General features: G+C 34.3%; 1 protein-coding gene across 1 annotated transcript; it reads left to right on the plus strand.

The window, feature by feature from the left end:
* The first annotated feature begins 6662 nt into the window (after nucleotides 1-6662).
* LOC123201740 (SMR domain-containing protein At5g58720) lies at nucleotides 6663-14293 on the plus strand. Its single transcript, XM_044617301.1, has 11 exons — nucleotides 6663-7450; nucleotides 8378-8403; nucleotides 9359-9472; nucleotides 10106-10188; nucleotides 11067-11293; nucleotides 11444-11520; nucleotides 11633-11689; nucleotides 12264-12331; nucleotides 12419-12525; nucleotides 12658-12728; nucleotides 13867-14293. The coding sequence occupies exons 1-11, from the start codon at nucleotides 6907-6909 to the stop codon at nucleotides 13987-13989; spliced, it is 1497 nt and encodes a 498-aa protein (XP_044473236.1). The 5' UTR covers nucleotides 6663-6906; the 3' UTR covers nucleotides 13990-14293.
* Nucleotides 14294-14478: the final 185 nt, after the last annotated feature.

The raw sequence follows: 14478 nt of genomic DNA on the forward strand, positions 1-14478 counted from the left end.
ATGAAGTCACTGGCTCGTATGCACCCTGATGCAGTTGTATACCTGTGCGAGGTAGGTTTCGATCGATGGGCACGAGCATATTTTTCATGGCATAGGTACAATGTAATGACTACCAATATTTTCCAAGGCATAAGTACAATGTAATGACAACATTAACATTTAATATTAGTAAATCAAACTATTGAACAAAAAAATAACAAAGTATTCATTATACAATGTACGTATCTCTAATGTCGAAACAGACATCACAATGGGATCCGCAATCGGTGCAGCCGCAGAAACGTCAGGCCGCTGTCACAATATCGATAAAAACAAATTTAGAGAAAATCAAAAATCGAATATGTAAGATATAATATTATATATCCATGTTATACTAACCGGAATAATCACAGAATGTGTCGACGGAGAAGTCATGTGAAGTGATCCATACTCCGACATCCTGTATCAGTATTAGTAATTAATATTAATTAATCGAGGAGTTATATTTATCAGGATTAATAGATGTACAATTAAAGAATTCAGATATAACATTTATTTCAAAAGGACATTACAATGACCTGAACCATCGTAGAAGATGCCATCGAGAAGACCTTATGAGATGATATATAATCGCCGATATCAAGAGTCAATATCAGATTTTCTCGAGATTGTCTCTCATCAAACAACTGACGTTGTAATAATTTCAATAGATTAAAATTTATTTCAAAAGTAACATTATTAAAATACTCAAAGCAGTTAGCACTCACATCGACAACAGGTGGAGACGGGAATGTCAGAGCCCCTGTCGATAGTCTGTCACCATCGTCCCGAGAAGACTATAATAACATGTACAATTATTATAAGGTTTATACGATTACGTATATAAATAGATGAAATATCTTGTAAAGTATTAACTTTTTTACCTGTCTGACAGTATCTGTAGGGTGATGAGATCGTCCGACCTTCGTACGAGTCGTCATATCCATTATACGACTCAGTCTATCCTCCATAAGAGTCATCCTACCCTCAATGCGACTAAACCTATCCTTCATCTTAACCTCTAACCCAGTAAGTCGATCTAAGATAAGATTTCCCCATTGAGATGATGTAACATCGAAGTGATGTGATGAATGGAGAAATTTGGTCCAGTGATAGGAGGATCATCTGATATGTGCTCAGTGGTATGGGGCATAGGCACGAGATCCGATGATATGTTTTCAGTGGTATGGGGCATAAGCATGAGATCCGGTGATATATGCTCTTTGATAGGGCCGCTAATCGAGCAAGAGTCGGTGGGAGGGGGCTGAACATAAGCATCAATAGGAGGAGGAGCAACGATCAGATAACTAACTTCAAGAGGACTCGATGATGCATCTTCTGATACCGAAGAAGATCGACTATTAGACACCCTTGTATATCGGACGATATCCTCATACCATTTTGTATCTCTCTCATTCGGAGATAAATCTATTAGAAAATTAACATCATCTTGTAAAATATTTATTTTCAGTATTCATTATTGTTATATCCAGAGTATATATTAATGTTTAATAAATTAGTACTTATTGTATCTCTAGTGAAAATAGTTGAGATAGAATCTCATCCTGAAATGTCCTTCGTATGTCATCTCAACATTCGAACATCTTCTACAATCGGTGACATATCCGCCCATCGATATAATGAGTCCAACGTCTCATGTATCCAAAACTGTAATATCAACATAAATCGGTTATTGTATATATTTATAATCATATTAAACTAATTTTATTTTAAACACAAATTTTTTATTTGAATTAATAAATACTATAACTACTTAAAACGTTAGTGGAAATCCTATGATGTCATACTGTTTAAGCTGGTTTTCCTTTTTCTTTTTCGGGCTGGACTCTATAAAAATTCAGGAGATATTATCGCATATAGAGCGATATGTCATCTGTCACACTCGTACTCCCCACGGGTATGCATTAAATCCATCAAGATGATCAACTAATTATAATATCTTCTGGGAAATTGTTTTCCTCAAATCACTCCCTAACAACCCCATGTAAAGATAAAACAACAGTGCTAACTTCACTGCATCAATGTCATCCTCCCCCCACGGTCTCTGATGGAAAACATGACTCAGATCAGTATATGTAACTGATTTACACATGTGAAAATATGTCTGGAGGATCGGATCTATGGCTTTCGATGGAATATAGAGGTCGATATCTACTAGATGACTGAATTGAAGACCTGTTATAATAGCAAACTCATACGCACTGAATTTGACATCTACATCATTAACTCGAAACCATAACTCTTCTCGCGAGGTCACCTTATTTACCGCTTGAAGGATGAAGGAATGTATTAGAATCTCACTAAATCGACTATCCTTCAAGTCCAAGAAGTGTCCAAAACAGGTACGTCGAAACACTTGTAATTGCCTATCTGTTAATAATTTTTTTATCACAACTCCCACATCTCTATACCCACGTGTAGTAACTTGAGCTTTGAAGTGTTTTTCGGGAGGAAATCGCATTTCATCCCTTGTTCTCTTTTGTCCAGCTCCTTGTATGAAAATTAAATCACAATTATATTAAATTTATATTATAAATTATTCAATTCTATACATAGAGGCCTTATTCAAAAAAACAGATATCAAATTCGAATTCTATACGTCAAAAAACCTTAAGATGGATAAATTTCATTTTGCCCCTAATTTGGAAAGTATAAAAAAGCCCTAAAATTATATATAATTACATTTTGCCCCCCTAATTCCAACCACACGAAATCGCCTGGCGGAAAACTATGGAAAACCGTATTTTGCCCCTACCAAACGAATTCGCGTGTCAACCGTGCAAATTCGCTCGTCAACCGTACGAATTCGGGGGGTTGACCGTAATTTCGCGTGTCAACGAATTTTTCAAATTTAAACTCTGCCCCACCACACGATTTCGTGTAGTCCACGAAATTTGAAAAGTGGAAAAAACCACCCCGTCTTCAACAATTCTCACCACACAAATTCGTGTGGTCACTGCGCCATTCGCGTGGTGACTGCCGAATTCGCGTGGCCACATTTCACCTCCCAAACTTCATTTTTCAAACTCCATTTCAACAACAATCAACTCTACACCTAATCTAACACAAAAGCCTTAAGAAAATTTATCAAAATCACCACAAAATCAAGCATTTTTGTCAAGAATTTCAAATTGGAACCCTAACGCTAAACACCCAAATTTCACATCAAATCACTAAAATCTTGAACCGAAATGCATAAAGAGATGACAAGGGTTGTTTTACTAACCTTTTTGTCCATCTTCGTGGCCGGAAACGTCGCAAAAATCATCAGAGAAAATCGAAGTTGCGCGAAAACGGGAATTCGTAATTTCTGTTTTCGTGTGTTGGTTTGTGATGCGCATGGTTATGGCCGAATTTGACATGGGGGCATTTTCGTCTCTTCACAATTTTGGGGCAGTTTCGCTTAACAGTAAAATTCATGGTTAATTTTGTTTTGCCCCCTTATCTTTGGGGCAATTATTTTAATTTCCCTTGTTTTTAACTTAAATTAAAATTCTTTCTTGTAATTTTCTCCCCTGTAAAATTCGTTTCTTATTTTTATAAAGGGCCAAAACACTTGTTACCACCCAAGGTTTGATGTAATTTGATAGTTTGACTTGTCAATTATCAAAAGTTTTAGTTAGTCTTAGGAATAAAATTATTATTTAATAAACAAATTTTAAAAAATTAAAATTTATTATATTCCCTTTTTAATTTTAAAACCCTATTATTTTTCCGTTATGTAAGGTTTGAAAATAAATATTTTTCTCATAGAGTTTGTAGTTTTATCTTGCTATTGCTTCTTTGGTAACTGAAGTCAGCCAACTTCTATATTAACGCTCCTCGCTTTCTTGAATGATGATGAATCTTTGACCAATCAAAGGTAGGTCGACAATTTGTCAGCGCAAAGACAAAACAAATTTGTACGTTACATAAATTTATTTCTTCTAGCCTATATGTGCATTGGTCGATGTATAGATTGATCAAAAAAAGATTTTATTTCTTCTTTCAATCAATTTGTACGTCAATTAATATACATATCGACAGAAGAAACAAATTTGTGTGACACACTGTAATACCCTCAGGTATGTTTATGTCTTTTGATCATGTTTTGAGATATTTCTCATTTTAAATATATATATATATATATAAATACACAAAAAGAAAAAGAAAAAGGAAAATGAAAAGAAAAATAGATAAAGAGAAAGAGATAAAGATGTATATAAAGAGGAAAGAAAAGACAAAATAAAGAAACTTCAAGACTTTTCCCTCATCTTTTCATCTATCCCAGTAGCCACCATTCTCCATGCTAATTGCTTTTGTTTTGTGAAGATAAAGGAAGAACTTGAGAGGGTTTTGGAAGACAAAATAAGAAAAGGAAACAAAGAAGCACTTTGGAAGCTTGGTAACTAAAAGATCTTTTCCTTTTCCCTTTACCTATATTTATATATGTATTGGATGCATGTTATATGAATATGTTAGTATGTTTTGGTGTTAATTTAAGGTGATTTTGGTGATAAAGAAAACAAGACAAGGAAAAGGAAGCCAACTTGCAAAAAAATTGGCTTGAAATAAGGTAAGGGGTATCATCCTTGATATGTTGCATGTTTTAGGCTTTTGGTTCCTTGGATCTATGTTCTAAATGATGATTTTGAAGTTGAGAAATGTTGTTTTGCTATTTGGGGTGTCTATGTGTGTGATTTTGTTGATGGCAGAGAGTTAGACCATATTTACAGTTTTGCCATTGAGTTCGTCCCATGTTTTGACTGCCTTATCTTATGAATCATGGGTGCTATTATAGCTTGTTGAAAATCTCTTTGAATCCTCTTTTCAATGATATATATCTTATATGAATTAGAAATCATTTGGACTAATAAATATTGTATGAACCACAATGACTGTTTTACCAAATAAACATATGAGATAGTTTTTGCCACTGATTTCATCCTATGTTTTGACTTCCTTATCTATTGTATTATGAGTGCTATTATAGTTTGTTGGAAAGATCTTTGAATCCTCTTTTCAACGATATATAGTTTGTATGAATTAGAAATCGTTTGAGCTATTAAATTGTATGAAAAAGAAGGTTGCCCTGCGAAATACTGTTTCAGTTTTTGGAAAGAAAGAAAAGGAGGAGAAAAAGGAAAGGAAGAAAGAAAGAAAGGAGGAGAAAAAGGAAAGGAAGAAAGAAAGAAAGGAAAGGAAAGGAAAGAAAGGAGAGAAAAAGAAAAGAAGAAGAAAAAGAAAGGAAAGGAAAGGAAAGGAAAGGAAAGAAAGGAGAGAAAAAGAAAAGAAAAAAAAGCAAGAAAAAAAATTTAGGGCTCAAGATTCAGGGGTTCTCCCAAGACTATGGTCTGGTGAGTTATGAATAGATTTGGATGGAAGTAAGATTAGTAAGATATAAGACACGCATGCATGCTATGAACTATAAGGGGGCACTTTACACTATACTGCCCGCAATAGGACACGTTCGTAGTATGACACATCCGTAGTAAGACATAGACCCACAGTAGGGTCCGCTCGCAGTAGAGCATGCTCGTAGTAGAGCTCAAATCAGATTCAGAAATAGTGTAGTGAGAGAAAGGAAGAGAGCTCGAGCTTATAAAAGTGTCAAATCCCTATAGTTAGCTTCCAGAAAGTATCAAATAAACACCAAATGGGACAAAGCATGACCCAAATAGTAAAAAATGAACTAAATTACCCCCTCAATCTCTTATAGAGGTTATGATGTGAGGTTAAGTCCTGAAAGTGAGTTAGAACAAGAAATGAGATAGTTTACTTGATTCTTTCCCCTTACTGAGTGTTCTTATCTCTCACTTCCTTTTCTTTCATGATTGCAGGTATAGGTGATCGAGGTAGCTGCGAGGCAGGATCAGGTTAGCATAAGTAGATCCGACTAGAGCAGGTTATCTCTGGTTTATATTACATGTATACAGTGACATGTTCTTGTCGACTTTTGACCTTTTTGAGATGATTGTACAGTCGTACATGATTACTCCCTGTTTTCAAATGCTTTCAAATGAGTTTTCATATGGGTATATACATATTTTGTTCGCTTCCAGATTTTCAGTTTTCTTGTAATACTTTCTAAACACTTTTAGTGATGCGTTTATTTTAAAGCATTTTAAAAAGAAAAAAATAGATGTTCCAAATATTAATTCGTAATATTTCTCCTTCGATGGATAGTACTTCTAGGGAGGGGTGTTACACACACATATCTGTTTCATCTTCACATTAACGAATCATTTATCCACCTCCGGTTAGTTGATGATTCATCATTGATCAAGAGAGGAAGGAGCACCAATATGGAGGTTGGTTAGCTCTAATCACCGAAAGAGTATTAGCAAGGAAAAACTATAAACCTTAGGAGAGAAATGTTTATTTTCAAATTTTAGGTGAGAGAAAAATAATAAATTTTTAAATTTAAATTGAAAATATAATAAAAATTTTATTTTTTTAAATTTTTTTATTAAATAATAATTTTTTTTAATTTTAACTAAAATTGTTAGTTAAAATTAACGTATAATTAAGTATTTAAATTTTGAAAGTTAATAATCCGAGACTTTATTGGATTGATATTAAACCTTGGGTGGGACTGGGAACCCGTCTATTGCCCTTTAAAAGAGATTACCATCAAATGAGGAAAATACATTAGGCAGTTAAATGAATACAAGCTTTAGACGTCCGTCGTCACATTCTCAAGTACGTAGTCAAATTCAATCACGCATAATTTGTCTGTCCCACCACACCGACCCCGGACTGTTTCTCTTCTAAATTGCCTTTTTTCACCCTAAGCTTTTCCTCTCTTCTCTTTTTCGCCCTCCGGTTTCCTTGGTCTCTGACCGTTCACAAATTCACCGCCGTTGAGTTTGTTTCTGGTCGGAGATTATGAAGGACACCAAGTCTAAGAGGAAGAAGAAGCGATCACGCGCCGCTGTCAAACCAACCACTAACGGTTCGCCACGTGGAAGACTGGATGATGAAAGACGGATCAATAGTGTTAGCTTGTTGACCGATGCTTTGGAAGATGTTTCTCTTAAAGAAATGGACGTTGATGCCAACAAAAAGGCGGAGATTTTGACGACGTTGTCAGAGAATAGTGAAGATCCGTCGACTGCGAGTTCGTTTTTTGGCGGATCTTCGGGATTGAGCTCGAGCTCGAGCTCAAGCGTGGGGTACGTTGGGAGGAGCTGTGTGCAGAACATGGTGAAGAAGGGGGCGAGTAGGCAGAAGAGAGCGGTGGCGGTTACCGGAACGGTGGCAAATGTGTTGGGGAAGGAGTACGTGAGGGCGAGTCAGAGAAAAGCGGAGAAATTTAAGGAAGTTGTTAATGATCAGAATGGGTTTAATGAAAAGGAGGTGGAACAGTTTTTGTACTCGATGCTTGGCGAAGATAGCGAGTTGAGTATGGCTGTGGTCAAAGATGTGCTTCGTAAGTTGTCAGTGAAGTATTTATTTTATAATACTTGTATTGTTAAATAAGCAGGTTTGAGTTGAGTTTTAAAATAGGTATAGTAGAATAATGGTGTTTTGAATTTTTGATGGACGTGATATGTTTAAAAGGAGTGTAATTCTTGTAGATCATGAAGGCACTGGATATAATTTTGATAAATGAAATTAGAACTATTTTTTGAAAGGGTTTATGGGAGTATTTTTGGTAGTGTAATCGGATAGTGGAGTAATGCTATTTGATGGCAGAACTGAATTATTTATGATCGAGGTTGTGAAGAAATTAAATGGAGTGGAGAGACTGGAAGTGATAATGATTTATAATCTTGTGTTAGATAAGATGGACTGTTGGAGGATGTACCTTCTGTATATTTTTCTTAAATCTGTGGTAGCAAACTTAGCACATAGATATTGTGCAGGAAAGTACTAAAAAAGAAGAGAACCCGAACTAATAAGATTCCACGTACTACAAGTTAAAATATGAAGAAATTTTATTGTTTACTATTCAAGTTATTTACCTTAATAAACTAAAGGGGTGGGTTGGATGTTTGCCCTTTTTTTTTTCCTACAGATTAGAATTATAGGTTCCTCCTGGATAGATATTTAAGATATTATAGGCTAGCAGTTTTCTCCGGTGCTCGTGCTAGGGGGTATACTTCTCATACTAGTTATCTTAGTTACTCATGACACCATATGTCAAACTCTTTCTTGAACTTCTGTCTGTTGTAAAGCAATGTTTGAAAGACTGTTTCTGACATGTTGCGTATTATTGTAATCATGCCTGTGTTTAACTGGTGTTTCCTGAATAAAACTGAGCAAAACCTGTTTTATCTAGTAGCTAATTGGGAGTTTCTATGAGATAGTTAATTGCGCTTATATATTGCATGACCTGAATTTTTTTTCTTTGCAGTTCAGTGCGGGTATAATGTTGAAAAGGTATTATTGTCATTCTCGCTTAAACCTGTATCGATTTCTTTTCCATCTGATTAAATTTTCATTTTGTAAGTTGTGTAAAGTTAAAATAAATACTGTTATTTGTTACTGAGGTCTTAGTCTGGTTATAATTGTTGGCCAGTCACTGAAAGAGAGATCATCTGATCTTTACCTCTCAACCTATATGCAATGGCATTTTCTTGGATGAATCATATGTGAGAAGTCTGCGCTTGTCATCTTTTCGTCTACTTATTTTTAGGAAAGTGAAAAATTCTTTTTCTTGCAACTACTATCTCTGTGTGTTTCCTCGGTTTCTGCTGGATCTTTTCTTCTCCTTATATTTTTGTATGTGAAAAGTGTTTTTTTTTTGTAAATATTGTCTCTGTTTCTTTCTTGGTTTCTAGATGTAAAACCAAATGTAGCACGGTTTAATACTGTAATTCTTGGTAATATGCAATATTGTCTGATACATCTGAAATATATTTTAAGTATTTTTTTCTATAGGATAAATCTACTATTCCAGATGTCTCTTATTTAACACATCCAACTATTGTTTAATTGGAATGTTATTCTAAGGAAAGATAAGAATACATTGTAATTAATTAGTGTGAATGGTACATTCTACAAAAGTTCAGGGATGCTAAATGTGATACTTTAGTTCAATATGGATAATTCACAAAATAGTTTAATATTTGTTTATGCATATTAATTATCTTGTAGGGCTTGGAGATCTGTGCTTTATTATAGGTTTTTATGGGCTGATGGCCTTGTCAGTAGGTCAGTTTGGAAGTGTGCTGGGTACAGGTGGTAAACCAGTGGTTGAGTGATGAAAATGAAGAAAATGAGAACGCTACATTTTGAATTATTGTTTTGCCTATTTTGTTGATTGCTTGTGTTTATATGCACATTACCTTTTCTGAATAATATTACTTAATTAATGTTTAAATATCTTTTGTAGGCTTTGGAGTCATTGATGGATTTGTCAGCTTCCTCTAATGAACAGTATGGGAACTGCAATGATGATTTTAACCTTAAGGAAGATGCAAGATTTTGCATTGGATCTAGTGACAATGTAAGTACTATTCTATTAAATATTAGTAACTGCAAAAATAATTTTTTGTTTCTGTGTAAGCTTGTGACTTGTACTTTGGTGTTCTGACTGTATGACAATGTTTTTACTTTCTTAGATTATTCAAGATAATAATTGCTAGACGAATGTCGTTGTCCCTCCCTGACCTAGACCTCTTATTATGCTGTGCTATGCAGGCGAAAAGGTTAATTAGTTTGGTTCAAAGAACTCAATTTGATGTTTTATATGTGTAAATTTAGTCTCAGTGAACTAATAGCCAAAGACCTAATTCAGCGTCCATGTATAAAAAATTTAGTGATAGGCTCATGAAGACAGATTTTAAGAAAATATTATCCATGTGGTTCCAACTCTATTGATTGTTATTCTCTTTCTGCAACTGGCATGCTGTTTCCAAATATAGGAGTGATTAAGGATTCTTACTAGGAAGAAAAAGTATGTATAAATGTAAGGTTTATACTATGAGCCTTTAAAGAATCAAGTTCTGACAACTTATGTTCTCTATATTCATCCTGTACATTTATTTGTTGTGTGAGGTTAACCTCCTATCTTTGGAGAATTTGAATTGTGACTATTTAATTCATCTTTTGGTTGGTGATCTTGAATTTTTTGTAACAGCTGACAGAAGTATCTGATTGCACTTCTCGCTCATCTGAAACTGATCTAAATGATAATATATGGTCTATGGGCTTTAATTGCAGGTTATTCATTCCTACCCATTATTATTGTTGTTGCTTTTGTGTTTCATTGGCATCTCTTCCTCCCTTTTAAAAGTTCTAAAGAAATTTTGTGTGAGGGCATTGGCATGTTTCTATAAGCAAGTCTTGAATCAAAGATGTTTTAACATTTTTTTTAATCCAACTTCAGAAAATTTTTTGAAGATAGAAATGATTTTGTTTATTGATGTCATTTTATCATTGTGGAAGATCTTATGTTTGTTGTTTCTGGTGGATTTTGTTTCTTACATTAGAATTTTATTGATTTCTGTTTTATGGATATCATCTTGTATAAATATTGAGTTAAAAATGTAGAAATTAGATATTAAATTATCTACTGAATGCCCCATGCATTCAATTTGCAACTTCTCATGAGAGTTTATTTCTCAGCATGAAGGATCCTAATGCTTGAAATTTACATTATTACACAAGACTCATTCTTTCGGCTTCATTTTTTCGTAATACTTTTATCATGAAATTTGTATCTCCACAGTCAAGGTGTTATCTCCCTGAGCTGCATTTTGCAGTGAGCCTCAAAATATAGGCCTTAAGTACTTTGTAGAAACTCCGTTTTGACTGCATATAGCACTATGGCAAGACACCTGTGGTGTGTGTATCATATACTTGCTAATGTATTAAAGGTTTTACTTAGGGTGATCAGTAGTTACTTCATCTGGTACCTTATACTTTACAGAATAAGTATTTAATATATACTAATATTTGTACGTTAAATCAGGAAAGGTTGTGGAACACGTTTATAGTATCCTGTAATACTAGTCTAAGTTCATTTTCGAATTTCACTGCATTGAAGAACTGAGTGTTTGGAACCTGAACCTAAAAGATTGTGTGTTTTTGCATAAAAGGAATTATTCAAAGGTTCTTTCTTCTGAAGTATCTCCTACCAAGCCAAGTGGCAAGTTTGACCTCCCTCAAGAGGTGTTGGAATCTTTGTTTAACATCTCCAAGAGTCCTGTGCATGAACAAAACACCATGAATTGGAGGAATGTAGTAAGGAAATTGCAGTCAGTAGGACCTCGATTTAATGTTTGCCCTTCTGACACCACAGAATCTCAGCAGCAGGAGCTTTGTGGTATTGAACATATCTTTATTATGCTGTATTTTTGCAAAATGTTTGTCTTGGCTATATCCTTCTTTAATAATTTGTTTAATGTGTGCATAATTCATAACTGTTTTTTGGCTGTTGCTGTTTACTTACTGTTTTCTTCACTTGAATATGTAGCTAAGGGAGATGAATATCAAGTTTATAGAAAGGATGCTAAGCAGCACTGGGATAAAACGAAATCCTCCTACCAGAAGGTTTGGCAATTTTAGTGTTTTTTACAAGATTTCGGTGATGTTGTGATATCATAGTCAAGTTCATGATGAAGATATATGTAAATTGTCTTATAAAAGCTACGTTCTACTACAGGCCGCAGCAGCGTATTCAAAGGGTGATTGGCAGTATGCAGCTTATCTTTCTGATCAGGTTTCTTTATTTTAGTATTTATATCTGCTATTTCTTTGAGTAATCAACAACATATAGTTGCTGACTGTTAGACTAGAAAGATCATGCAAATGATCAGCTGAAAGCTATATCGGCTTCCTACATTGATTTTATTCCCTTCATTTCATGTATAGGTCAATAGGTTACTGAATTCTTCATAGGTGGAAGAAAATAAGATACAAATACAACTGTATTGTCATGGGCAATTTGTTAGTAGCTTCTGAATCTTACAGCGCCTCTTTTGGCTGCTTTAAGATTTATAAAAAGTCACAATGTTAGGATATGTAACAACTGAATGTTTTTCCAGCATTGCTAATGTGGCTGCTTTGAATACTCAATCTTATTAGTTGGTGTTTCTTAGGAGCTATCTGGAGGCAGATTTGCCTACATCTGAATACAATATAGAATATAATATGTTCATACTTTTGTGGATATATAATTTCATTTTTGGTTAAAATGCCTTTGAGCAGTGTGATTGTTTGGAGATTAATATGATGTCTGATGTTGAATAGTGGATGCTTGATCATAAAATTTTAACCAGTTTTCTTGCTTATAGGGGAAATTACAGACTGAGTTAGCTCGTCAGGCAGATGAAAGGGCAACCCAGGATATATTTAAAGCGAGGTCAGGTGCCTTAGCTATTGCTCATGTTCTACGTGTTGTGTATTTTTAATGTTCTGAAATGAACTAGCTACTGCCTAAAAATTGCAGAAATCGGGACATAGAAAATGTGATAACAATTGATTTGCATGGGCAACATGTCAAGCCAGCAATGAAGCTATTTAAACTTCACCTCCTTATGGGATCATATGTTCAATGTAAGCATTTTCTGAATCCTCTTTTATCTTTCCTGTATGCTCATCTTCTATCTGAAAGCAAGTATGCTATATCTTCATATGTGCAATTTGTATTCTTTTAGTTATGTTCTTATGTTTCTTAATCCTATTCAGCAATTCAAGCTCTGAGGGTTATCACAGGATGTGGCTCGCATGGTAAAGGAAAGTCAAAACTGAAACACTCGGTATGGGTTCTAGTCTACTCACTTCATCTACTTATGTCTTGTGTGTCAAAGGGGTATTTGTAACAACTTACCTTTGGGCTTTAAAAAAATGTCATTTCAGTGCAAATGTTTTGGATTTATCACACAGCAACCTTCAAAGCTATATGTTGACTTTAATTTTGACTAGTTGCATAAAATTTCTAAAATGCCCTTTGATTTTCATTAAAAATGATGACAATAACAATAGTACCGTTCTTTTTTCTTTTTAATTTTTTTTATGAATGATTGTAAACTTGATGAATCTTATTAGTTAAATTTGTCAATTGTACCATGGAACATTGATATGGGAAGCAAGCAAACATAACAATAACGTTTTCATTGTCAATAGAAAACAGGGAAAAATCATACAATCCCTCATGCATTAGAATGAATAATAATTTTATTTGCAGACCTAACAGGTGCAATGATTATAGCCTTTGTTTATGTTAAAGTAATCAAATGTTAAATCACAAAACCATAGATGCTATTTTATGAATTTTTAAGAGCATTTGGAAATGTCATTCATTTAAAAGGTAATGGCACAATTGTTATTATCATTACTTTGAATGTCAATTGTTGTTATCATTTTTTTGAGGCCTGTCAACATTTACTTTCAATGGTCAATGCTTGAGAGGAGATGTGTTGATAATTTCAAAATGTTTTAGCTAAAACACACTTTTATAGAACTTTAGGAGAGATCATTGCTAATACCTCTTGTGTAAAATTAGTCAAACAAAAGATTTGAAACAGCCAACTTGGTATATTTAAGAGGCATCTGTAGTTGGAAACACAGCCAGGATTATGTGTGCACAGGGAAACTGAATGAACTGCTAAGTCAACCATTCTGTCTTCTGATAGTGTATAGCGGTCATGTATTTGGTATAATTTTTATAAAAGTAATGGTTGCTACAAGGTTTTGGGTTTCCTATCGTGGGTTCTCCTCCACCAAATCAATCCATTGCTAGATTAGTATTTGGTATAATATAAAGGCTGGTTGGTGAACTTTTCACACGTTTTGTTCCTGATTAACCATGCACAAGTCCTTTAAGAACTTGCGAAATCTTTGAAAGGACACAGTAAATTGTATGTGTTTGCGCATAACGTAGTTTGCTTCGTGCAGGTGATTAATCTTATAGAAAAGGAAAATTTGCAATGGAGTGAAGAAAACCAAGGAACAGTTGTAGTAAGGTTTGACGGGTATAGAGAGTTCAGCTTTCTGGATTCGGAGAGTGATTCGGAGTGATGTTGGTGTAGTCAGGTGGGGGTAGGAACTAGCTAGAGGTTATTATTTTTGGAGTAACCATTTAAGAATGAAGAAGTCACAGGTGGTGTAGTGTTGAGATGTTGATTTGTGTACATGGCATAGGTAGGTGAAAAGTCAGAGCTAGAAGTGGCTCACACCTGATGTTATGTATGTTGTACATGTACATCCATTAATCTGAAGAAAAATGTGTATCTTAGTAATGACATGATACATGTTAGGATTGTACATCTGTAAGTTAACTTCACAAACTGATCAGTTTAAGTGACCTAAAGACTTTTCTTTGTAACTTTAGCTTCACTTCATGCTCTCCTCCTTGATCTTAAATTTTCTCACTTGGTTAACCTTTTTTAAAACGTCAAATTATATATATATAAAACAATTTTTAGATCACTCTGTAAGCAAGAATATTCAATGTAAGGTTTCTGGCACAATACTAACACGTGACACAAACTGCTTAATCAAATGGGC

The sequence above is a fragment of the Mangifera indica genome, chromosome 2 (genome assembly GCF_011075055.1).
Source record: "Mangifera indica cultivar Alphonso chromosome 2, CATAS_Mindica_2.1, whole genome shotgun sequence".
In the NCBI taxonomy this organism is placed as follows: Eukaryota; Viridiplantae; Streptophyta; class Magnoliopsida; order Sapindales; family Anacardiaceae; genus Mangifera; species Mangifera indica.